General features: G+C 44.1%; 1 protein-coding gene across 4 annotated transcripts; it reads left to right on the top strand.

Moving 5' to 3' along the window:
- The first annotated feature begins 461 nt into the window (after positions 1-461).
- Positions 462-25,821, top strand: NDP (norrin cystine knot growth factor NDP). 4 transcript variants are annotated; one of them, XM_061988609.1, is made up of 4 exons: positions 1,292-1,603; positions 3,668-3,729; positions 12,063-12,412; positions 24,824-25,821. In XM_061988609.1, the coding sequence occupies exons 3-4, from the start codon at positions 12,239-12,241 to the stop codon at positions 25,049-25,051; spliced, it is 402 nt and encodes a 133-aa protein (XP_061844593.1). In that variant the 5' UTR covers positions 1,292-1,603; positions 3,668-3,729; positions 12,063-12,238; the 3' UTR covers positions 25,052-25,821. The 4 variants fall into 4 exon arrangements, with proteins under 4 accessions (XP_061844592.1, XP_061844593.1, XP_010203518.1 ...); XM_061988608.1 differs by lacking the exons at positions 1,292-1,603; positions 3,668-3,729 and adding an exon at positions 462-545; XM_010205216.2 differs by lacking the exon at positions 3,668-3,729.
- Positions 25,822-26,066: the final 245 nt, after the last annotated feature.

The following is a 26,066-nucleotide window of genomic DNA, read 5'->3' as shown; positions in this document are numbered from 1 at the left end:
CTTTCAGATTCTGTGCTTAGCTCTGTTACCTTCTTCCTCAGTAGTTTCCTTTATCTCAGACACAGTGTATTTGTTTAAGAAGGAATTTAATTCAGGATTTACGTTCCACTGGCTTACATATGCCACAGCATACGCACCTCTAAATCTGAAACAATAACAGCAACAGAAACAGTGCCTACATTTCCTTCTATTTCCTGGCTTGCCAATAATAAGAAGTCCCTGCAGAGGGGAGCTTGGCTGGTGGTGTTTTGTGATTTCTCAGATAACAAGAGCTTCACATTTCTGTGGAATTCCCATTTGCCAGTGAGCTGCTGCTGCCGCTGCCCTGATTGATATATGACTGCAATGGCACTTTTCCATTTGACATTCCCTCTCTCTCTCTCCCTCTCCCTCTCAACAACAGCCCTAACTTTTGTGTGTTGCAAATATAAAAGGCAAGCCATGTGACAGAGGGACAGAAGAACAAAAGCATTTCGAAGTAACAGGACCTCTTTTTAGCTCTCTGAAGAGTTTGAAGGGAGGAAGGAGCAATGCGTTTTCCAAAGGTAAGCACACAAATAAGAGATTCCTCCGGTTTTTTAGTATTCCATAGGCTTAAACTGAGCTCTTAGACTCTTTATCTGACAAATACAAGTTTTCCTTGTACCAGTTTTTAAATTAAAATCTGTTGATGTGGAATCAACACAGCCCCAGTGCCTGTGTCTCGTTCTTATCCTCCTATCTTTTTCTCCTATCTGAAGGATGCCTGTATACAGGCAAATAGGTAGTCCAGAGTGCTTTTGAGCAACTTGGTTAAACATCTATCCTTGTTAGCATACAGAGCTCATGTCTGCAACTCTGTATTGGTCCCAGAAGTATGGCTTTGGAGTGAATGGACATACTGGACTCTGCCCTGAATTAATCCAGAAAGTGCCAGCATTGCCAGCACCCTCTTTGTCCCATTACAATAGGGCTCTATGAAGCCTGCTAGCTTAAAGCTGGACTCTTTACTTTTATCACTACTTATGCATGCTGTTAACTTGCCAGTCATCTGCCAGAGTGCTTAGAATAATTTGAAACAACAGGCAATATTTATTTCCAGCTTTATGTGTCATGCTTCACAGGAGTGCTCTTAATTTGCACATTATTATTTACCCAAAATTCTGGGAAGATTTACTACAGAGTGGTCAGCAGTGGTTATGGACTAGGACAGATTTAATACACACTCCTGATTGGCTGAAACCTATGAGGAAAGCCACAGTGTTTGCCTTTGCTGCAATGCTGAGGGGTATATTTAGTACGTGTTCGACCCGTCAGCGCGATGCGTAATGCAGCGTGGCTGAGCAGTCGGTAGCTGACACGGGAGGATGCTGCAGGACCCCAGACTGCCTACGAAAGGAGGGAAGGAGGCTCTCCTCCTTTGCTGGCAGATCATTTTGCTTTGTATCAGCGTCGGAGGCAGGAGCATAACTGTTCTCTGTGTGTTTGGGACAAAATAAGAGTTTCACTGTTATGAGTCCAGTGCTAAAGTGTCAGCATAGCGTAACTGTGAGGCACAGGAACGGACACTGCCCTGAGAGAGCCCAGCTGAGGAAGAAAGCCTGGTTTCCCTGCTAGCATTCAGGTGAGTGAATTCATCCTATAAAAGTTCAAGTGAACGGGTTCAGTAGCAAAAACAGGGTAACAAAGATGAAGCATGTGAAGGGCAATGTCAATGCTATATTAGCTAACTGCTGTAGTGTCAGTTAGGCAGACTCACACAGAGTGTGTGTTGGGGCAGTAGTTTTATTGTGGCCAATTTGAATTTGCAAGACGATGTGTGTGGACTGACGTGTGGGGTTGTCAGGCAGATTTCTTATACTAGCCCTCAAGTTCATTTATATTTCTCCCATAACACATCTTACTTGTTTCTGTCTGGGACAGATGGCATGACAAGAAACTTTTTCAGGTTTCAGCAGCTCTTTAAAGATGAAAATGCTATGTCCTGTATGCTGAAGGTTACTAACAGTTCCTAAAGCTTTGTAACTGTCCCAATGGCTGAGAGGTGAGAACTCTGCATATTAGGAAAGGATGGGCAAATGATTATTTAAAACCAACAGTAGGGAGAAAAATCACTGTAAGCCAGTTCCTTATCACAAACTTATTTTCTAATAGAAACAACCCAGCTGCATGGTGGGGGTCAATGAATGTGGATGTGATAATGACAACACTGTTATTTGTCCCTCCTGGAAGAACATTTCTATTTTAGTATCTCTTTTTTCTTCCTTTTTTTTTTTTTTTTCTTCTGATTTACTAACAATGCTCACTTTTGCTTAGGCTGGGTGACCTTACTCATATCTGTGAGCAGTTATGCATGTGAATAATTCTCTCAACCTGAATAGAACTATTTGGTGATTAATTACTTGCCAGCTTGAATCAGGGGTTCACAGTGTGACTTATATTGACAAACTCTTGCTGGAATAATTAACTCTTATTTGCAATACTGGTAGTATAAGAAGATGCTTTAAGATTTTCCAGTTAAAAGTAATAATGGAAGGAATAGATGTTTTAAGCTTACAACATAAAATGCCATTTGATTTGGTGAAGGAGTGTAATTAGGGTCTGCTGCAGCTTACGGTATATCTGTTCTCTACCTGAAGGTGTCCCATGTAGGTTTCCTGAGTGTGCACAGCACCTGGTTTTGATTAGATGTATGTACACCGATGATTCCCCTTTGCAGAGCAGGGTACTTGTTATGGACAGCCATCTTTACAGTTTGCAGTAGTAATATCTCAGGTAGTTACCTATGCGTGTTAAATCTCTGCAAAAGCCTTCTATTCCCCCAGAACAATCCATCACAGGCCACTGAGGCTTGTAATGCGTATTCTTGCTTGCTTGAGTTGCCAGGGTTGCAATCTCTTTTGCCCAGGTGGGAGGGAAGCGAGCCACCTCCTTGGAGGCTTATATCCCTGTGGTGACTCGTTTGACAGAGAGTCCTCCTGGAGTTGCCTTCATTCCTCATTTTTACTCTGGCCAACTGTGTCCCCTTCCTGGCTTGTCTGCTTTCCTAGAAGCACTAGGAAGTGCTCAAGGTTGTTCTTGGACCTTGAAAGGAGTTGACTGTATGGTGCAAAGCTTGCATGAAGCCACTGAGACATTTGTTTGTGTAGCAAGTCTGGTAGTTTATTTTTTTGACTGAAAGCAGAAGAAAAAGCCTCCTCTCCCACCTCCCCCCCCAAGTACCACCATTGTAATTGCAATTATAAATATTAGATAGCTGTATTATAAATACTGTTAATTCCTCTGCCTCTAATGTACTGCTCAGTGTGAGGAGAGACTTGTGTCTATGAGTTTTTGAAAAAGTTGCGCTACATGAGACTGTCCACAGTCTCATGTTATTTGAGTAATCCACCTCTTGAGAGTGGCTGGAAGCGGCCACATCAAAGACCGACATAGAGATCCTGTGGCAGGCAGCTATGGGGTAACTTGCTGTGATGGAGGATTTTTACCTAACCCCATCAACTGAACTTTCCTAGTCCTGAGAGTTTATAACCCTTCCAAAATCTCTTTAAAAATAAAACCCTTAGGATTGTAACCCTCCCATACATAACAAGACCTTTTGTTGAGCCCAGCTAAATTTTTGCCCTCTGTGATATCTTGTTCTACCCGATCATTGTTGGCTGCGTAAACTTGTGTTTCTTTTCATCAGTGTTAAATGGGTAGCCTCTCAGCTCCCCTGCCCTTCTCCACGTCCTGGTATCTTAGGATGGGGTGAGTAGCCATGCCTAGAGGATCTTCTCCTTTTTTTTTGCTGTCTTGCTTCCTGCTCAACAGCCCTTCTGCTGAAACTCAGCTCAACGGCAAAAGAGAGGTTTAGTTGGGTCAAGTTAGCTCAGGTGTCTGAGTTTCACTGGCCAAGGACATTCCACTTTGCCTATGCTTCTGTGCATGCATATGAAGAGATGATGCAGTCTCCACTGACCATGATCAGCTGTTATTTCCTTTTTATATGTGTCAGTGTGGAACATATTAAAATTTCTCAGTAGTGGTATGTTAGGAATCCCTCTGATGCCCCACCTCTAACTTAGCAGAACAATAAAAGCAAGTTTGTAGTAAGCCTTTGAGCAGCTGGCCGTCTATATATTCCTTCTTTTTTCACATAATCTAATACAGACTATTATCCGGGTAGCAGTGGCACTACCACTTCCAGACACCATCAGTCCTTGTCCTGTTCACTGGAATTTCATTGCGTGGCACCAAGTTCCTTTCTATCACAGACGAATGTAGCCTTTCTTCTGGTGTCGGGGTATTGGGCTGCTGATGTCATGGAGACAACGCTCCTAGAAATTCTACCACATTGCTGGTTTTCGGCTTCTCTTTGTTATTTCTCTATTTGCATCAATCATTTTTATGGCTTACGCTTGTCACATTTACGTGCCTATTATTACTGAGCTGCAAACTGTGTTGGTCTGGCAGTGCAGTGGCAGCACAGGTTATGTTGCCCTTTAAGACATGTGAGTTGAGGATCTGAGTTAATGCCTCAGCTCTGGTTTGGCAAAGGTTAAGCATACCATGGCAGTGACAATCGCATTACTGTCATAGCAGCATGGCTCAAAGAGAGTGGGACCTAGGGAAATGCTATTCCCCTTCCCAGGAGACATAAAATTGTTACCATGACCCAAATATTTAGGTTTCCTAATTATCAGAGGCTAAAGTAGGTGGATGGTGGTCTGAATTTTGCCTATGTATAAAAGAAGAGAGGTTTTTGCCCCAAGGGTCAGAGAAGAATGAACATCCCATTCAATCATATCCTATCTCTATGCACTCTCTGCTGGTCCCAGTGGCAGGGATGTCTGCTTCATATTAAAGAACAAGAAGCACATTGCTACTCCTGCCTCTGTTGACAACTACAGTTCTTTGCGTTCTTTGGGAAATTTGTTAAATCAACTTCTAATCAACAGGCAGGCAATACAGTACGAGATAGAGCAAAAACCACTCACCTGTTCATAACACACTCCAACAGGTAGAGGACACATGCCCAAATGCCCTAGGCCTCTCAGCAACTTGTCATTTGGCCAAGAGTCATTTTGCCTTATGTTGAGTCATAAGACTAAAGTAGAGGTAATTACTGAAGCAAATCCTATTGTTAATGCTTATCTGGGAATACTTGCACTTTAGCCAGCAGCCACCCTTGATAGTTTGCCTCCTGAGAGGGATGGGTGGCCTTACTTAAACAGTTCAGCACTGTGCCTGGTGCTTCACTGAGGAGTGATCCCACCCAGCACTCTCTGGATGAGCAAGTGGGAAACTGTATTCCTCTCAATTCCTGTCCCAGACTATATACCACAACTGCTTTTACATTCAACAATACATAAGAGTAAAGAAAAAATCCAAGGCTGGCATCACTTCTTTATTAAATGGCTCTACTAGCTCACTAGAGAGAGATCCCATGCATGTCCCCTAATCAATCTATTTAAAGTTTCCTGGAAGCAGGAAAAGGAAAGAATAAAAATACAAGTGCCCTTTTGTCCACCAGTAGTTATTCTTTGCAAGTGTATTAAAAACCTTTTCTCTGTGTCGGCCTGTGCCTGTCTGCTGGCAGGGTTCCAGTTTGCAGTACCCACTAGAGTTTGTTATTTCAACTGCCTAGCAGGAAAGTGCTGTCAGCTCCCTCTCTCCGAGCTACCTGAAGGACTGAAAATATTCTTGGAAACTTCAAAAGGAGAGGGAAACTCAGCAAGCTCAAGTGCTCTTCAGCTTAATTTGTTCCACCTCAGGCACCGTGTCCCTGCCGTGTGAACACTTACAGGGGCCTTACACAGGCTGCCCCACTGAAACCTGGGGAACCAGTCCCATGCATGCTTGCCTCATGCATGCTGACGTTCCCAGGGGTGACTGCAGAAGTATGTTCTTCCATTATATCTGCTGCAACTACTATGTTGCTTCTAATTCTTCAAATACCATGGTCTTCCTAATTTTACAGTCTGCTTATGATGACAGATATTCGTCTCCTGAAACAGTGAGACTTAGCAAAGTCTCACAGCATAAAACTATGTGCAGGAGTTTCTCTCAACTACCATCAGCATATTTGACATTTCTGACTGCTCAGAGGTAGGATCTGTTTTATCTTCTTGTATTTTATGGAACAATGCTCTGCAGTTGCTGGGTGGCAGGTGTTAGGCCAACGCAGTCTTTGTAGATCTAGAAGGTGTGCTTCCCTCCTGAGGACAGACAGATGAAGAGCCTTAAGTCCCTTCTTTTGAGCCATTCTACTGCCTTTTTCCTTCACCTCTTCTCTTGCCCAGCAGCTGCTGTCAGCTCTGGCCAGGAGGGCATGTGGTTTGTGTGCCTTCCTTAAAGGTGCCTGCTGCCCTGCAACCTGCTGTGGAATGGAGGATAGAGCTCCTGTACCACAGGTGAGAACATTCCCCTTGTAACACAGGTGAGAGCATTCCCCTTGGTATCAAAGGGGACAAGCTCCAGCACAGCTGGATGTCAGCAGGACAAACACTAATTTGGCAAAACGAGGCCTCAGGGAAGCATCTTGCTTACTTAGATCTGTAAGGATCTTATTCAAAATATTTGGTTTGGTATTTGCCCTCTCTTGGGAGGAGAAGAAACCTGTTCTAATGCTGCATGGAGGCATTTCACAAACAACTGGAGTTGCCTGTGTTCACTTGCTGCTTCCCGGCTGCCCCATGGCCACTTGATGACTTTGTCAGGTGTTTTGAAAGGCGGCTACAGTGTGGAGCAAGTGTTTTAGTGGAGTATATAAGAGGACAGCCTCTTCACTGCTGGAACAGAAATGGCCACAGTAAAATAACTACATGAGAAGCGGATTACATCTATTTACAGAACTAAACCATACACTGGAGCTGATGAAGCCTCTGAGTTGATTGAACAGTAAGCAGGATCAGGCATAGCATGTTAGGTTACTTCTGCTACAAGATAAAACATTTTCTTAAATTATTCTGACTGTCACTAGTAGAGTTTTGTCCCACAGCACACAGTGCTTCCTGAGTGGTTGCTGAGCATGGTGCGAGTGGTTGCGTGGGCTGAAAGTCATCTGCGTGCTGTGGAGGCTGGAGGAGATCTGGGAACAGCCCATACCATGCCATGTGGTGGCAATTCTGGAGAAGCACTCCAAGGGAATTTAATATCTCAGCTGAGATATGGCCTTGGAGAAAGACTTGAACTGTGTACACGCAGGACAATGCCTGGCTTCAGGAGAGTGGTGTTCCTTTACAAGGGCAGCCCTGGCAAAAGGGCAGTCCAGTTGCCCCCGTCATCTAGGAACTGTGGTCAAACGTAGGGGCAACTCTGTGCACATGGGTCCCCCAGCTGACTATACAGATGAGGAGACCTTGGGACTCATTGAAGGAGCAGAAACAATGGTTTTCCATGTTCTCTGAACGCACAGATCCATTATTCAGTGGTGATGGATCACTGCGGGCCATGCTAGCACTGTGTTCAGGCAGTGGGAGCAAGGGCATTGCAGTGTTATTTTGCAATGGAACAGGTTAATACTGGGGGATTGAAGGTTGAGGCTGAGGGATTGGAACTAATCTACCTCACAGATTTCTCCTCCTTGTCTTCCCACCCTAAGTCCCCTTCATGGCCCTTCTCATGGCCAGGGAAAGTAACCCTGCAAGACAAACTGGTGTAACGTGACAGTGTAGTTTGGCCATTACAGCTGTTTCCACTCTAGTCCAGATCTTAGAATGCAAACCTCCCCAAATTCTCAAGTTTCTCACCTTTTCCAGGTTAGATAAAGTTCTTGAAAAACCCATTTTGGTCTCATGAAGGTCTTTGTGGGTTCTTTATCATAGTAACAGTGGCAAACTATGCATACACACACACATATATATATATATATATATATACACTCACATATGGTTAGTGACACTTTCTTAGGGCTGGAGTTTGGAGAAACTGAGTAGTCATATAACTCTCCTGTTTACATAACAAATTCAGAATGAGGGAACCACGTGGTAGGATCCAAGTAATTGTGTTTACTAAATATGCACAGCATGCAAGGCCAGGCTTAGTTATATATACACACTGTTGCTCCAATGGGATTTTGGCAGCCTCCAAAATGTAAAAGGCATTGAGTGACTTGAATTGTACCCTCATTGTCAAGCAGGAGTCTCAAACATGGAAAATGCACAACAAACGAAGGCCAAGCTGAACATACGTGCATGCCTAATTCAGGGGGCTTGGCAGCAGGGAACAGCTAAGAAGAAATACACCACAAATGAGCTTTTCCATTGCTCCCTCCCTACCTTCCAGGGTAAAAGCAGTGCAGATCCAATAGACCTTTGGAGGATTGCTCAGCTTTTATTTTTTCCAAGATACATAGCAAAAAGGGAATTTCTGTTTACGTTCTCACAAAGTGACCGGCTAAATAATTCCAGATGATGGAATTTTCTTCTGTCCTTACAGCAAAACAAAGTCTTAACCTTCACCACTCTCTGAATGATATTAAGACTGTGATAAGAAATCTTTATTTCAGCATTCAAAAAGCAGTTAATAACAAAGTGAAGTTGGAAAAGTAACCCTAAGTCTGCCCTTATGTCCATGTGCAATACAGTCTTGGATTGTATGTTCATATGGTCTTTGGGACTGTTTCTATCTTTCCCTTGCAGTTTTTAGGTAACAGCTGTAGCAGTTTTAAGTAACAGCTGTAACAGCCTACAGCATGTTATGTCTCTATGAATTCCTGAAAACTAGTTAAGTGGAGAGGGCACTATAAGCCTATTAGTGACAACATATAATGCTCAAATCAGTGAATTTCATACACTATCAGACCAAGTATTTTTGTAGCAAATTTTCAGCCTGTGAATACAAAGTCTCTTTTGCATATTTTTCTTTACAGGATGCTGTAAAGAGGAAGCATTAAATTCCTTTTTGTTACCTTGGCAACAATGAGCTGTTTACAACATTTTTCACACAAAAAGAAACTGAGGAAAAAACAGCTCAAATAAGAGAATGAAAAGATGTATGTGAAACTGTCGCTTTTAATTTAAAAAGTGTGTTTTCCAGATGCAACAAAAAGCCATCATAAGTACAGCTATAATGATTACAAGTGTACTTGCCTCTGGTTTTACACAGAAATATAGACTAGAAGTTATGTCTATATCACTCTTCATATCATCTGCTATCTAAGGTTTTAGAATTTCAGCCAGCATACCAAAAGGAATACAATATTTATTTATTTATTTATTTATTTTTAAATACAACCAAACCAAACTAATTTAAAGTGAAATGCCAAGGCATAATATCAACTGGAAATGGAAAATGTGGTGTCAATGTACTTCATTATGATGATGTAGCTGAGTGAAAATATTTACTTTTTTTACACAATCAAAAATCTATATATGAACTCCTATATGTTTAAATGTCCCTGTGAGACTATTTCCCCTTATATCTCAAATATATATGGCATATGTACTTGAAAATGTATGTATATAATTCACATTAATATGACAGGAGATACTGGCGTGTGCAAATAGCCTGGTGCTCTCTGCAGTTCTGCTTCCAATACCTACATGATCATTTTGCCAGTATGTCTGTCAACAACTGTACACACTTTTTCACAAAAGATGGGTCACATTTACATTCACAGTCTCTCTTTTTGCTAATAAATGTGTGATAACAGTACTTTTCTTCTTCTTATGTAGTTCTGTTACCAAACTTCACTAATTTTTTTTTTGCCTGGGAACTGTCAGGGCAATTTTAAAAGACTGTGAAATTATTAATACTTTTTGTATTGTGCTGTGATTATCCTGAAGAAGGTACAGACCTTTTCCTTTTCTCACATTTTTCCCTGCTTCTTTCCAGCTTTCTCAGAGTGTTTTCATGAGGCAGACTGTATGTCATCCAATTATTTCCTGAAGAAAACTAAAGAGATAAGACTTTGAAAGCCAAGCCAGGACTCCAGATTTCCCTCACTGTATTAAATCATTTTGATCGAAACCACAGAGAGATATAGAAGCACAAAATTAACAGTGGGATAGAGACAGTGGGAAATGGGGATCCCTGGATGTAATGTTCCATGAGATGAGTCCGACCAGTATCAAGTAAATTTATTTGGACAGAAAAGGAATTACTGGGTGTGTAATACTGATTAACTATGTTGGAGAGAGACCTTGCCAAGCAGTGTGTTTTGGTCAGCCTCTTTATAAAGAAGAATAGGAATGTAGGTAAAAGGTTAAATATGAAAAAAAAGTTCATCACTCCTCCTATTAGCTAATTCTTGGTATCATCTGCATGAACCAGAGTAGCACAGTTTGCTTCTGGGAAGGAGCCTGTTCCAGCTCCCATGATTGAGAGATTTTTCACCCTGCTAACAAGTTTGAAGGGATATTTATTGACACAAGTGAGACTCTGCATAAATGTATCTGAGATCCTAAGGGTTTAGTGTTGTTTAATTTCCATATATTCCAAAGACAGTATTTTTAATGTCATATCCACTGAAAAAGTTTGCTTCAGGAAAATATACCAGATCAGACTCTGGGAAGGAAATATTATCTGTTAAATCCACAGTCACGTCAGTTTTCTTTTCCTTCTTGGGCACATAGACAATGGTTTGAAACCACAAAAAGGATTCAGAAACGTCTAATACACAGAGCATCTCTAATCACACTTCTTCCCAGTGTGAAACTTTGCATTTCACTTCAGCCTGACAAGTCCCAACTCCCAACTTGGATAAGCTTTGGAAGAGTTTCTCACTGCTATTCCCTCACAAAAGCGTTTGATTGAGCTGTAAAGCAATGAACATCAAGCACTCTGGTGGGAAGGCCTTGTAACTTCAGGCTGTCTAGGAGATGAATACCAGTCAGTTTAGAGTATTGCTAGCACACCAGAAAATAGCTTTGAAGGAGGCTTGTGTAAGGCAATATAGACGCCATCTTTTTTGAATAGGCAAGAGGCTCAGGGGATGCATTTGTACATGAGTAGAGAACTGTTTTATCATAAGTTTCTTCAGAAAGTCCTCATACTTTTAACTTTACTTGTGACTATCCTTTGCTTCATTAAGTTGTATTTAGATGGATAATTCACAGCTCTTTCAAGCTATAGCTGCTTACAGTAACAACAAAAGTAAACCACTCACTTGAGACTACAGACTTTGTGAGCAGGACCAAGGTTCTGTGATGAAGCCACTGAGGGGATGCTCCCCTTTTCTTGCTGGCACAGAGCTCTGGGCAGTGTTTCAGAGGCTGTCCTGCACCTGCTTTCTGAGAGATCTCCAACATTCACCAGAAATCCAGATGCCTGGCTGGATATCCATATGACTCCGTCTGCATATATTTCTGTCCCAAACGACAGCTGGGATGTATTTGGACATTATGGAATATAATGTATTTTTCAGATACTGCTCTTCAGTTATCAGGGCAGAAACAGAGAGTGAGCAAGCACAGCCTGACAAGCAAGCAAGTGAAGCATGCTCATCCATGTGCATGTGATTTTGGTACTCAGGATATTACCAGATACCTCGATAGTCCTCTATGCAGTGCAACCTAGTGCTCACAAGCTTCCTGGGAGACTGATTTGTTCACGCTTGAGGCTTGGACTCTCAGCATTCCTCCATCCTGGAAGTGTCTCTTGCCTCTGCAGCACAGCAGCTGCAGGAGACAAACACACAGCACCTAGAGCCATGGGTCAACCATGTGCTATCTAAGCCAGAAATTCCCATCTGTAATGCAGGAAGCAGCCTAGCTCTGCCCCTCCTTTGACACTTGAAGTAGATACAAAAGTCTTTTAAATTTGCTGAAATCTCTATTGAGTTACTAATCATCAGTTTTGAGAGGAACCCATTAGGGACATCATCAAATAAATTAAAAAAAAAAAGTGGTTTTGAACCACTTGTGATGTTAAAAGTCAAAAGTTTCTCCAAGTAAAATGACAGAGCAATGCTTAAAGTAATGAGGCCTTGACTTCTCCTTCCTAATGCCATATACCTACTGTGGGAATGATGCTTACTCAGAGCGTATATTTTGGCTAATGAAAATCCCATGTGTCTTAATATTATTTATGTCTGTTTTTCTCCAGAGGTCTTTTTGGTCAGGATTGTGAATTATGTTGTTTTTATTCCACCTACGCAGGAGATTCTTTAACGGATTACAATCTCTGCAAACTCCAACTCAAGAAGAGGAAGAATGACATCTAAGAGACTTAAACCAGTCTTTTCACCATCCTGGGAAGGAACTGGCGGCCAGTATTTGGAGTTTTGTTAATACTCTACCTCCCTCTGCTGTTATCAGCGGGAAGTTCCTCGACAATGGGAAACCATGTCCTTGCAGCTTCGATTTCCATGCTCTCGCTTCTAGCAATGATGGGAGACACGGACAGTAAAACAGACGGTTCCTTCATGATTGACTCCGACCCCAGCCGCTGTATGAGGCATCATTACGTTGACTCCATCAGCCACCCTCTCTACAAGTGTAGCTCAAAGGTAAGGAGTTCCCTCACCCCCTCCTAGCAGGGTACTACGCCAGCAGAGTTGTTAAAATTATTCATTTTGAGTATTTTCTCTGCACAAATTCCTTGCTATCAAAATTTAGCTGCAGAGATATACAAGTGTAGACACATATAAGTGTATACGTCAGAACTGGGACTGGAGAGAAAGACTCTTTTCACCTTTTCAAAAGAAGCAGCACACCACTAGCTGGGCTAGTTTGGAATTTCAGAAAATTCCAGTCACCTCCTCCTTCGAGTGAGTCTATGACATTCAAGGTGAAATATAAAGAATCAAGTTTTAAAAGAAAAAGAAAATAAAAGAAAAGACGCTATTTTACTGTGAGAGTGAGGGAGCCCTGGCACAGGCTGCCCAGAGGGGTTGTGGAGTCTCCTTCCTTGGAGGTCTTCAGGACCTGCCTGGACATGTTCCTATGCGACCTGATCTAGGTGAACCTCCTTCTGCAGAGGGTTTGGACTAGATGATCTCTAAAGGTCCCTTCCAACCCCTACCAGTCTATGATTCTATGATTCCATGAAAGAAAGACCAGGTTGGTGCTCCATTCCTCCCCTGTGCACCAGGATGGCTGCTGCCTTGCCTGTGCACCTTCCACAGGGCTTGCCCTGTCCCTGCTCACCAGACAGGGGCTGACAGCCTCAAAACTGGGCACAGGGCAAAGCCATGCTCTGGGCTGCCTTACAGTGGGCTCATAGCAGTGCTGTTTACCTGGCTTCACATAACCATGCCTATTACTGGCCATGTTGGGGGTGTTCAATTTAACATTATCAATGATCTGGATGAGGGAATTGAGTGCACTTGCAGTAAGTTTGCTGATGACACCAAGCTGGGTAGGAGCGTAGACCTGCTTGAGGGCAGAAACGCTCTTCAGAGGGACCTGGACAGACTGGAGCAATGGGCTGAGGACAATTGTGTGAGGTTCAACAAGGCCAAGTGCCTGGTCTTACACTTGGACCATGACAACCCCATGCAACACTTGGGGCAGAGTGGCTGGAAATCTGTCCTGCAGAAAAGGATCTGGGGGTGTTGGTTGACAGCTGACTAAACATGAGCCAGCAGTGTGCCCAGGGGACTGAGAAGGCCAATGGCATCCTGGCCTGAATCAGAAATAGTGTGGCCAGCAGGACCAGGGAAGAGATTGTCCCCTTGTACTTGGCGCTGGTGAGGCCACACCTTGAATACTGTATTCAGTTCTGGGCCTCTTGCTACAAGAAGGACATTGAGGTGCTGGAGCAGGTCCAGAGACAGGAAATGAAGGTGGTGAAGAGTCTAGAGAAAAAGTCTTATAAGGAGTGGTGAGGCAGCTGGGGATGTTTAGCCTGGAGAAGAGAAGGCTGAGATCAAACATGATCACACTCTACAACTACCTGAAAGGAGGTAGTAGTGAGGTGAAGGTCTCCCTCTTCTGTCCAGTATGAGGAAAAGGAAGGAAGGAAGGAAGGAAGGTAGGAAGGAAGGAAGAAGGGGAAACAACAATCAGGCCTTTAGGAATAGGACAGGAAGTGACAACACATAATGCATTGTAATGAAAACAATATTATTTCAAAACTGAGCTTGGAGAAAAAAACTGTTGACAAAAATGCTTGTAACTCTGGCTGCAAAAATGCCATGACTTTTTAAAAATCAAACCTTTAATGACAATCATGTTTGAAAGTAGTACCACGTAACAGAATCACAGTGAATGGTAGGGGTTGAAAGGGAACTCTAAAGATCATTCAGTCCAACTCCCTTGCTAAAGCAAGTTCACCTATATCAGGTCGCACAGGAACACATTCAGGCAGGTTCCGTCTCCTCCAGAGAAGGAGTCTCCACACCCTTCCTGGGCAGCCTGTGCCAGGGCTCCCTCACCCTTACAGCAAAAAAGCTTTTCTTTTAGTGGAACTTTTTGTGCTTAATGCACACCAATTGCTCTCTCACAATTGCCTGTCTTTCCTAAATAGCACATATCCATTCATGACTCCAGTCATGGCAGGTGTCCCACCATGTCTCTGTAATTGCAATGAAGTCATGGCCCTGTGTCATCACCCACATCTCCAGTTCCTCCTGTTTTTTCCCCAGGCTTCATGCATTGGTGTACAGGCAACAAAAGGGTTTACCTGAGCAGACAGGTTTCCCTGGACAAGTGCAAGAGGGTCCTCCCTCATTTGACACTTCCTCAGGGCAGTCAGCCTTCTGCTTCTCATCTTGGTGCAGGGCTGAGGAGCACTCATCATTGCATTTCCTGCACTGACCTGTTTCCCTGTTAGATGGGATGGCACATACTTTGCCATTTCACATCCCACCCTGAGTCCTTCAGTTTAAAGCCCTCTTAGTCAAGTTGGTTAGCCTGTTTCCAAAGATACCAGTGCCCTTGTGAGAAAGTTGTATTCCATCCTGCCCTATCAGATTGCATTCATTGAAGAAGATCTTGTCATAAAAACCGAAACCTTCCCCTTGGCTCCAACCTCTAAGCAAGGAGTTAACTATCATGATTGTGCTCTTTCCTCTGGCAGGCAGGATGGATAAGAAGATAACTTGGCCCCCCCTATCGTTCACTTGCTTCCTCGAGGTTTTATAATCCTTCTTGATTGTGGTAATGTCATGACTCATTACATCATTCATACCCACGTGAAAGAGGAGTAGGGGATAGCAGTTCACAAGCCTGAGAAGACATGGGTACCCTCTCAGCCACATCTCGGATCTTGGCTCCCAGCAGGCAGCACATCTCGTGATTCTTTTAGCAGTGAGTCATCCATAACGAGCACCCATCATTTCTTTTCATGGTGCCTGCTGCCTGTTGCCAGTGGACCAGTTGGTGGCAGATTGATTGTTGAGGTTTCCCCACTTGCTCATCCATGTCCCCCATTGTTAATCCTTCAAATTTGTTTTTGCCTGGAACACTGGAGGGAGGGTTATGAAGGGGAGTCCTGCTTTTTTGTGTCACCAGCGTCCAAGGCACTTCACTTTCAGTGGAGGCTGGTCCCTGTTTTTGGAACCATCTGTCAATCTCTAGCTCTACTCCTCTAACACTTCAGAGTCTACTAATGGTTTCTTGCAGCTCTTCTACCTGATACTGCAGCTCTTAGACTTGACAGGACCTATCATACATATTTACCTTAGCAGTAGATGCATCTAAACCCTCACTCTGCCAGCCTGCACTGAAGCATCCTTGTTACCCAGCTCTGTCTGGTTGGGTGCATCGATCTTCTGTAGGGTAGTCTCCTTCTGAGCCCTGGCTTTAGCTCACAGGTGAGTGCTCACCATCTTGTCAGCCTGACACTGGAGCACTGCCCCAGGCGGTGGTTCTTTGTGTGGGTAGTGGGTTGTTCCCTGCTTGAACTGGCACACAAACTGCCACTCTGTGGCACTGGTCACTTGCTCTCCCTGGGGACCATTTAAATCTCTGGAGGACACCTCGTCTCTGCCTCCCAGCAGGATCATCCCCTTACGAGAGCTGCTGGATCCCAGCAGGTCTCCTCGCTGCTCCTCCACTCTCCCTGCTCTGGCAAACCCTTGCTCTCTCTGATCAGCTGCTCAGTTGCAAAAAACTGAGCCTTGCCACTGCCACGTGTCTCGCTGACTGAACCTCTTGGGTTCTCAGTTTCCATAATGGTTTCAAGAACAGATTTTTAACAATGCTGCTAAACGTATGGACTGCCCCATGAAATGGAAAATATAACCATTTTCCATGCAAAGCAAAATAATTTTGACACATCATAGAAAACATTTCTCTGTTAAACCTAGCTATTTTTTTTTTTAAGGTCTCAGGGATCTGAACATCCTGGTAGACATATGGCTTCTGTTCTGGATCCGGTATATAAACACAGACCAATATTAGACTTGCTAATGAAAATGGGATGCAATGTCTGTTCCTATATATACATTGTGATAAAATATAAACAAGTGAAAAAAAGATGGCTCTGTGGTAGTAGCTGTGGGAATTGTGATGCATCATGTTTCCATTGAGTTTCCATTGTGAAGTTTGGACTGACAATTGATGTCAAGCAGAGACTTTGCCCTTTTTTGGCATGATATATTGGTACCACCAAGCCATCCTTTTGCACTCTGTATATTTTCCCTTTTGATGCAGCATAGGATTACAGAAGTTAAAAATGGCTTCAGAAATTGCAAGACATATTGTATTTGCTATTTGTCTTGGTTAAAAAACAATTATGTCCACTGTGCTTCTCTGTGGAAGCTGCTAATTGTAACCACATATGAAGCAGCTTTGTTACATTCAGAAACATTCACTTAATATCATTTAATCGTTAAAATCCCTCTTGTGAAAATAGACAGATGTTGAAAACAGAATTCCAGAATTGTAGGAGTTGGAATGGGACCTCCAAAGATCACCCAGTCCAACCCCCTGCTAAAGCAGGTTCACCTCCATCAGGTCACACATGAACATATCCAGATGTGTTTTGAAAACTTCCAGAGAAGGGGACTCCACACCTTCCCTGGGCAGCCTGTGCCAGGACTCCCTCACCCTCAGAATAAAGAAGTTTCTCCTCATGTTCAAGTGGAACTTTTTGTGTTTCAGCTTGTGCCTCTTACTCCTTGTCCTGTCACTGAGCCATTCAGAAAATAGACTCATTCCCGTCTCTTAACACCTGCCCTTTGAGTATTTACAAGTATTGATAACATCCCCTCTCAGTCTTCTCCAGGCTAAACAGCCCAGGGTCTCACAGCCCTTCTTCATGAGAAAGATGCTCCAGTCCCCTGATCACTTTGGTAGCCCTCTGCTGGACTCTCTCCAGTTCACTGTCCCTCTTGAGCTGGGGAGCCCAGAACTGGACACAATACTCAAGATGAGGCTTCACCAGGGCAGAAGAGAGCGGGAGGAGAATCTCCCTTGAAAACAGTTTTCCAAAGACTATGGAAACAGTCCATTACAGTAACAGAATGTATAAAGAGACACAAAAGAGGGATAGAAGAAAGTTATTTGTTCCTGAAAACCAGTGTTTTCCTTTGACTTCAAGGAAATATTTGTATTGACTCATTAGATGTTACCTTTCCTGACCATACTGGATTCTGCCCGAATTCTGTCACAGAAACCCACTGGTTTTCATTGATGTGCCGGATTGCCTCACTGCTGCAACCAGAGCCTCCTGAATTACAGTACTGGCTGTCAGAAATGCTTCCACCAGATGTACCGGAAATCTACTACCACTGACAGCCCCATAGTAAAGAATCTAGCCCAGGGAGACATAGAATCATAGAATCATAGAGTGGTAGGGGTTGGAAGGGACCTTTAGAGATCATCTAGTCCAACCCCCCTGCAGAAGCAGGGTCATGGAACAGATGAAAAAAATCTTCGCAAATGTTTGACGACATTTACTCATTAGGTAGCTCAGGAGACATTCAGTAATGTCTGCTTGCAGCTAGGCCATGGATACCGTGTGAAAGTCTGTTCTCACGCATCTCTGCCCATCTGCTTTGGGACCTCAGCTTATTGTTGAAGACCGCTGAAAAGAGGACTACAAGTGCCATGAAAAACAAACCAGTTCACAACTTTGTAATTTTCAGAATATGGTTTGAGTGATCAGAGTCAAGTATTTCCTCAGATGCAGGTTGCTCTCTTTCATGGCATTCCAGATACCTACGAGATTGCAGACTTGGAGTAAGAAAACGTCGTCTTCCTTAGTTGCTCATACACGAGACATACACAATTCCTAGGCTGCAGCATGCTGTGCTTCCGGATTGCGTACCACAAGGTGACACGCACAAGCTCACATGTGCAGGGGACAAAGGGAGCTGAGGGGCAGGCGTGTCAGGTTATAGAATATCCACGCATTTTTACTATATATACACCCACTGTATTATTGTGCTATGCCATCATGGAATTACTAATTATTCAGGTGATAATCTCCATTGAACTATAGTAGACAGCACAATAAGCAGCTGGTGCGATTGATTCAATGGCAAAGTAAAGCTTTTAAATTACATGCTATTTCCAGCTCATTTGCACACCTGCTAAAATCTGCTTGGTGCTGCTCTGGATTCATGAGGAGGAAGTTAAATTTTGCAGAGAAATTCAGGTTAGCCCAGAAGTTTAGAAAGCTATCAAAATGGTCAATCTGATTTTTCTTTTTGTTCTGCTAGTTTGACATAATACACTGTGCAGTTTGTAAAAATTGACACAAAAACAGGGCATAAAATCACAGAATCACAGAATGGTAGGGATTGGAACAGCCCTCTGCAGATCATCCAGTTCAATTGCCTGCTAAAGCAGGTTCATCTTCATCAGGTCATACAGGAATGTGTCCAGGTGGGTTTTGAAAACTGCCAGAGGAGACTCCACACCCTCCCTGGACAGCCTTTGCTAGGGTGTCCTGGTTTAGGCCCATCCAGGGACAAAAGACCTCGATTAGACTTAAGTAACATGAACCCTGGAACTCCTGAAGGACGGGAAGGGTTTAATTGAGGCTTATGATCCTGGACAAAACAGACCAGACTACTCAGCTTGGGGAAGAAAATGAAACTTAATTTAATCCACCTCGAATTAAAACATAACAAAATATTCAATGGAAAAATAGTACAGAGTAAGGCAAATGATGGAAGTGCAACCAACTCTTTAAGATCACCTTTTCCCCATCCCTTCTCTCTTCCCGGGCTCAGAGCCCTGAGCTAAGTGTCATTACCTTCTCCCCTCATTAACAGTGCCAGGGAATGGGGGTGCAGTCAGATCTTTCCTGATGTCTCTTGCTGATGGCACTCTTGAGGATAAGTGCTCCTCGTCAGTCCTCTCTTGCTCCAGCTCGGGGTCTCCCATACACTGGGCAGCCCTGCATGGGCTGCTCCGTCGGGCCGCTGCAACCTCAGTTCATCTTCTCTCAGGGCTGAGGTCTAAACTGCTCGCTCTCACTGACACAACTCTCATCCTCTCTGTCACGGGGTGTCTATTTCTAGTCACGGGCTGCAAGGATGTCTCTGGTCTGACATTGCTCCTTCTGTCTTTTCCTGGCTGCAGGGGCCGCGTGGTCACCTCCATCTTGCCCTTCCCTTCTATCGTACTACATACATCATACTATATACTATATACTTCAAATGCCCACCCTTAAACAGTGATGGCAGAAGAGACAGATTGGCCCAGCTGGGACAGAGGTGGGTCTGAACCTCAGAGTTGGGGTAAATTCCAACAAGTCTTTGCTGGGCTTTCACTATAGCCCTGTCCTGTTGCCAAGCAAAAGCAACTCCTTGCAAAACCATGACACAGGGCTCCCTCACCCTCACAGTAAAGCAGTTTTTCCTTATGTTTAAGTGGAACTTTTGTGGCCCAGATTTTGTCCATTATCCCCTGGCTTGTCACTGGGCACTGCAGAAAAAAAGTGTTGCCCCATCCTCTTGACATGTACCTTTCAAATACTTGTAAGTACTAATGAGGTTCCCTTTCAGTCTCCTCTTCTCCAGGCTGAACAGCCCCAGTTCCCACAGCCTTTATTCATAAGAGAGATGTTCCAGTCCTTTCATCATCTTGGTAGCCCTGCACTGGACTCTCTTGAGCTGCGAAGCCCAAAACCGGACACAGTACTCTACATGAGACCTCACCAGGGCAGAGTAGAGGGGGAGAAGAACCTCCCTTGACCTGCTGGCCGCATTCTTCTTGATGCATCCCAGGATGCCATTGGCCTTCTTGGCCACAAGGGCACACTGCTGGCTCGTGGTTAGTTTATCATCAATCAGGACTCCCAGGTCTCTCTCTGCAGAGCTGCTCTCCAGAAGGTCAATCCCAAGCCTGTACTGGTGCATGGGGTTGTTCCTTCCCAGGTGCAGGACTTTGCACTTGCCCTTGTTGAACCTCATGAGGTTCCTCTCTGCCCAACTCTCAAGCCAGTCGAGATCCTGCTGAATGGCAGCACAGCGTTCTGGGGAATCAGACAGTCCTCCCAGTTTGGTGTCATCAGGGAACTTACTGAGGGTACACTCTGTCTCCTTATCAAGGTCATGGATGAAAATGTTGAATAAGACTGGCCTCAGAAACGATCCCTGTGGAACTCCACTGGCCACAGGTCATTGTCTCCGTGCCATTGTTCACCGGCCTCTGGTCTCTGTCATTTAGTTATTTCTACACTGTAATTTTACATGATATGAATACTGACCATTGTCTTATGAAAAAATTAGCCAGCAAAATGTGAATTTAAAATTAGTCTCCACAGACTAAATTGTGTTTTTCAAGGCAAAGGTTGTAGATTAATTTTAAATGCAGCAGCATATTGAAGAAATATTAACTGGTTATGCATTAGAAGGCTTGTGTGCTGAGACACGGATATTGGCACATGGCATAACTCTACCTTATAATTACACTGATGAACTCTTCCATAGTCCTTAATCGTATTCCTTGGGGATTTGGTTTTTTTCCCTGGCATTTCTGAAAGTACTTGCAAGAGCAGAACTGTGCCATAAAAAGTTTTTAGGTTAATAATACTAGAATTTGCTTACTTTTCCAGCTCCAGAAGCATCAACCATTATAAGTCACCTCCACCACACAGCAATGTGTGCTATCACATTTGGGATAAAATCACAGAATCATAGAAATGTTGGTTGGAGGGGACTCTGGAGGTCCTCTGAACCTCCCAAAAAGCAGCTCTTGGCCATCACACTTCCCCCTGACACTCCTGAAGATAGTTTGACTCCTTTGTCTTTGCAGCCTTCAAGTAGTTGCCAGCTGCTGTTAGATTGCTCTTCACCCTCCTCTTTAGCCAAAGGCCTGGGAATAGCCTATGACAAGGAGTGTGCACAGTCTGGTAAACTGGTCAAAGTGGAGAACGTAACAAGACTTGTCAGGATTCTGGGAAGGAAGCTGCTGTCCTTCCTTTGCAATACAGACAAGAGTAGGTACCTGTGTGGCTCTACCAGCTGCCTGCCTGTCAGTATGGGAAGTGAGTTCTGTTTACCAAGGGGACAAAGCATGTCTTTATCTGTCAGTTATGTGGTGCTAGCACTGTAATGATTGTCCCTTTCCATGTTCTCGTATACAGCAAAGACACTGGTATTAAGAGGCTTGAACTTAGTGATATATCTGAAGCTGGAGGGTGGCTCAACAGCACAGTGAAATTTCCTTTCCACCACATTACTAACAGCTAAAGTGAGTTTGTTTATTATTATGCAGTAGTACTGGAAAGGGAACATAAATTCATGCTACCAATTACGAAGGATGGCAAATTTGTCAGAGAGCAACAAGAACCCACCTTTTAATTAAACCAAGATGAATCCAACCCCAGATCATGAGCTCATGAAGACCTCTTCCTTGTGATCTGTCTGTGTTGACTGGATTTGTACTTGTTACTATATTAATACATTTACAAGCAAAGCATTTAGCATGCAAGTACTCTGGGAAGAGTAAATTTTCAGCACCATATAATGGGTGATAGCTGCCTTTCTCATGGACACAAATAGTGCTGGTATTTTCTCTCTCATCTTTCCTAATGACTGATTAAAAAGAAAAACAGATAATTATCTGTGGTGGGAAGATAAGAGGGAAGCCTCCTCACACTTCCCACTGCTACCGTGTGGGGTCCCTCCTATGGGAGACAGTCCCTCATGAACTTCTCCAGCATGGGTCCTTCCCATGGACTGCAGCTCCTCATGAACTGCTCCAGCATGGGACCTCCCATGGGGGCAGCTCCTCACACCCTGCCCCAATGTGGGTCATCCACCAGGAGAACAGTCCTTCAGGTACCGACTGCTCCACCCTGAGTCCCTCACAGGATCACAAGTCCTGACAGCAAACCTGCTCTGGCTTGGGCTCCTCTCTCCCCACAGGCTCCCAGGTCCTGCCAGGAACTTGCTCCAAGGTGAGCTTCCCACAGAGTCACAGCCTCCATCCACCGACTCTGGCGTGGGCTCCTCCATGGGCTGCGAGTGGGTCTCTGCTCCCCAGTGGCCTCCGTGGAGCAGGGGCACAGCTGCCTCACCATGGTCCTAACCACAGGTCACAGGCGAGTCTTTCTTCCAGGGCCCAAGCACTCTCCTTCCCCTCCTTTTCCTCTGACCGTCCCCTCCTTGTCTGTGGAGAAGTTTTCACATTCTCACTCCCTGTTGCTGATGCAGTTTAGCAACTGCACAGCAACTTCTTTCCCTTCTCAAATATGTCATTCACAGAGATGTTGCCTCAGTCACTAATTGGCCAGGCTTGGGTCAGCTGCAGGTCCATCTTAGAATTGACTGGCATTAGCCTTGTGAGCTAGAGAGGAAGCTTCTGGCAGATCTTTGTTTAAAGAAGACACCCCTGTAGTCCCCTTGTTACCACACCCTGGCTCAGGAAAATACACTACATTGTCATACTTGCTTTCAAGACTTGGAGTTTTGTAGCCAGTTGAACATGTGTAGTGAAAGAAGCTCAAAAAGTCTAATGTCGTCAAATAGTTGCTGTCACATCTCTAGTTATCCTTTTAGATTGTCTGTAAAAAACAACAGAGATGTGCAGCATGGTTAAAAGGTAATTTTCTTCCTTGTTTATAGCATAGACTTACAACTGTTTTATCGCCTACTTTCTCACCTCTGTCACATTTTGATCTTCTTTTTCTGATACAATAAGTTTGTTTTGAAATTTGTCTTGGTTAAGCAGAATTAGCTTATATGCAGTTAATATTTTGTCCCCCATGAAAATCTAAGAACTGGTTCAAACTTGTCCAGCACTTACCTGTTATCGATGCTGTAATAATTGTTTCTAACAACATAATGTCCTGAGCTTTAGAAGATCCTTTCCAATTTTTACATTATCTTAGGAGACAATACTAATCTCTATTCAACAAGGGGTTGTTGGGGTGTAGGTGACTTTCCTTCCTTAGTGGCTCCTGTTGGGCAGGTTACCTTGTTCTGGTCACAGCTCAGACAGTGAGCTCAGGAGATGAAGGACCGTGGAGCCTGCACTGCTTTTGGAAAATCTCACTAGTGAGCCCTCTTGTTTGGCAATGAGTTCATCTTGTTTACATTTTCACTAGCTTACACTATGTAGTGCTTATTATATAGATACAGTTGATGCAGTTATATACATATGCATACATGCATATTATTGCAAAAACATATTCAAGGTGATCTTCGTAAAAAGAGGGAGCTATAATCTTACTTCTTTAAAAGCATTAAACTAAGCCTTTTCCTTATATTCCTACTTTATGTATGTAAGCATTGGAGACATTCATTGGCCCCAAGGACCAGTTCTGCTGATCACTAATATATACACTCAAAACATTGGAAAACAGTCAACTGAACTATCAGTCTGGCCGATGATTTATAAGGGCTTGGCTGCCACAAATATGAGGTCAGCAAGTCACAGTTGCATTCACCGTGCTGGGAAAGCAGAGCTGACTGTGTTCATTTGGAGACCTGAGGTCAGCTCAGAAAACTGGATCCTGTAGTCCTTGTTGTTGGTGCCTGGGGCTTCAGGAGGAGTCTTGCTTTTCCTTCTGTCCATCTTATCTCCTCCACTCTCTCAGACAGAACTCAGGGGCAACGCACTGTGTGGGGCTGTTGGGTGTCCTTGCCAACGTGGGGAGATGCAGCAAGTGAAGAAAGACCAACCAGGCTGGAAGGTCTTCCCATCTGCTGATATTAAGTGCATACTGGCAGACATGGGGGCATGAAGGCTTTTCAGAGGGACTTGGACAGTCTGGATAGATGGGCTGAGGCCAATTGCATGAGGTTCACCAAGACCAAATGCCAGGTCCTGCACTTGGGCCATGACAACGCCTTGCAACACTACAGGCTTAGGGCAGAGTGGCTGGAAAGTTGTCCTTCAGAAAAGGATCTGGGAGCATTGATTGACAGCCAGCTGAGCATGAGCCAGCAGTGTGCCCAGGTGGCCAAGAAGGCCAATGATATCCTGGCTTGTATCAGAAATAGTGTGGCCAGCAGGACCATGGAAATGATTGTCCTCTTGTATTTAACTGTGTTCAGTTTTGAGTCCCTCACTATAAGAAGGACATTGAGGTGCTGGAGCAGGTCCAGAGATGGACAACAAATCTGGTGAAGTGTCTGGAGAACAGATCTTATGAGGAGCAACTGAGGGAGCTGCGGTTGTTTAGTCTGGAGAAGAGGAGGCTGAGAGGAGATATGATCGCTCTCTACAACTACTTGAAAGGAGGTTATAGTGAGTGGGAGTCAGTCTCTTCTCTCCAGTAATGACAAGAAGAAATGGGTTTAAGTTGTGCCAGGGGAGGTTTAGATTGGATATTAGGAAGAACTTTTTCACTGAGAGGGTTATTAGACACTTGAATGGGCTGCCAAGAGACGATGGAGTCATCAGTCCTGGAAATATTCAAGAGATGCATAGATGAGGTGCCAAGGGACATTGTTTAGTAGTGGGCTTGACAGTGTTAGGTTAGCAGTTGGACTCAATGATCTTAAAGGTCTTTTCCAACCAATATGGTCCTATGATTCTATTTTTCCTGATCGATCTCTTTTCCTCCGCAGATGGTTTTGCTGGCTCGCTGTGAAGGGCGCTGCAGCCAGACATCGCGCTCGGAGCCAATGGTGTCTTTCAGCACGGTGCTGAAGCAGCCTTTCCGCTCCACCTGCCACTGCTGCCGGCCCCAGACCTCCAAGCTGAAGGCCATGCGGCTGCGCTGCTCTGGGGGCATGCGGCTCACTGCCACTTACCGCTACATCCTCTCCTGCCACTGTGAGGAGTGTAACTCCTAGGGACGTGCCTGACACAGAAGAGAGAGGACTGGAATGCTACTGTTGGGGAAGGCTACCAAGAAGTAATCCAAGGTGAGAGTGATGCTCCCAGCGTACAACTGCAGCGAGGACAGCACTAGCCAGGCTGGATTGGATCTGAGAGATAAAGCATAAAATGTCCCGAGGCCCTGGATGGTGCCAGTACTGAAGCTTGGGCTGTGACAAAGGCGAAAGCACCAGGACTTGTTTTTGAGAAGCCTGTCTTTTTTTTTCTGAAAGGATATTTTTGTCAGTTTCTTCTTTTTCAGGCTCAGCTTTGACTACAGAGAAGTGCTTTTACTTTAGGCCAAGGGCAGCAGAAGAAGAGAGTGGAAGGTCAGACGGATGACAGCACTGCACTCTGGAAGTTGGCGTTCCGACAGAGGATGGGCATCAGTTCCCACATACCACCTCTTAAACCTATCAATTTATTCTCAGTTATAATGGACTTGAAAACAAATTGTGTTGTTGGCAAGGGTTATCTGTTACCGATCTAGCAGCCAAGTGCTGGACAACTTTAGATGTGGTTTAGCAGAAATTACAAATAAATCATTGAAAAGTGAACTGGATATGAAAAGTTGTGCTGGGATTATCCAACCCTAGCCAGTTTAAATGATTCTTTGCAGCATGTGGCATCAGAGTTCAATGGCTGAGCGACTCTTGAGAAATTAAAGGTCACGAGACTCATTATTCTCCTCCAAAACCTGAAAATGTGACACATTACATCTGTCACAAAAGCCATTATTCGAATGACAAAAATTAATCAAAGATTAAAATGACATGTACTAAATGGAGTCTTTTCTTAACTTGGCTAGACCTACTGATGTGCACAGCCAGAGACACCAAAATAATAACCAAACCTAGAACTTCTATTCATCTATAGCTCTTGGGCCATTCAGTAAGTAACATTTTGCTTTTTAAAGACAGGCGATCTCAAACACAGAGGAATCACGCTGACATGGCAGTAGGAAGTTTCAGACAGAATCTGAGTCCTAAC

The sequence above is a fragment of the Colius striatus genome, chromosome 1 (assembly GCF_028858725.1).
Source record: "Colius striatus isolate bColStr4 chromosome 1, bColStr4.1.hap1, whole genome shotgun sequence".
NCBI lineage: Eukaryota > Metazoa > Chordata > Aves > Coliiformes > Coliidae > Colius > Colius striatus.
This window is presented reverse-complemented; position numbering and strand designations above follow the sequence as displayed.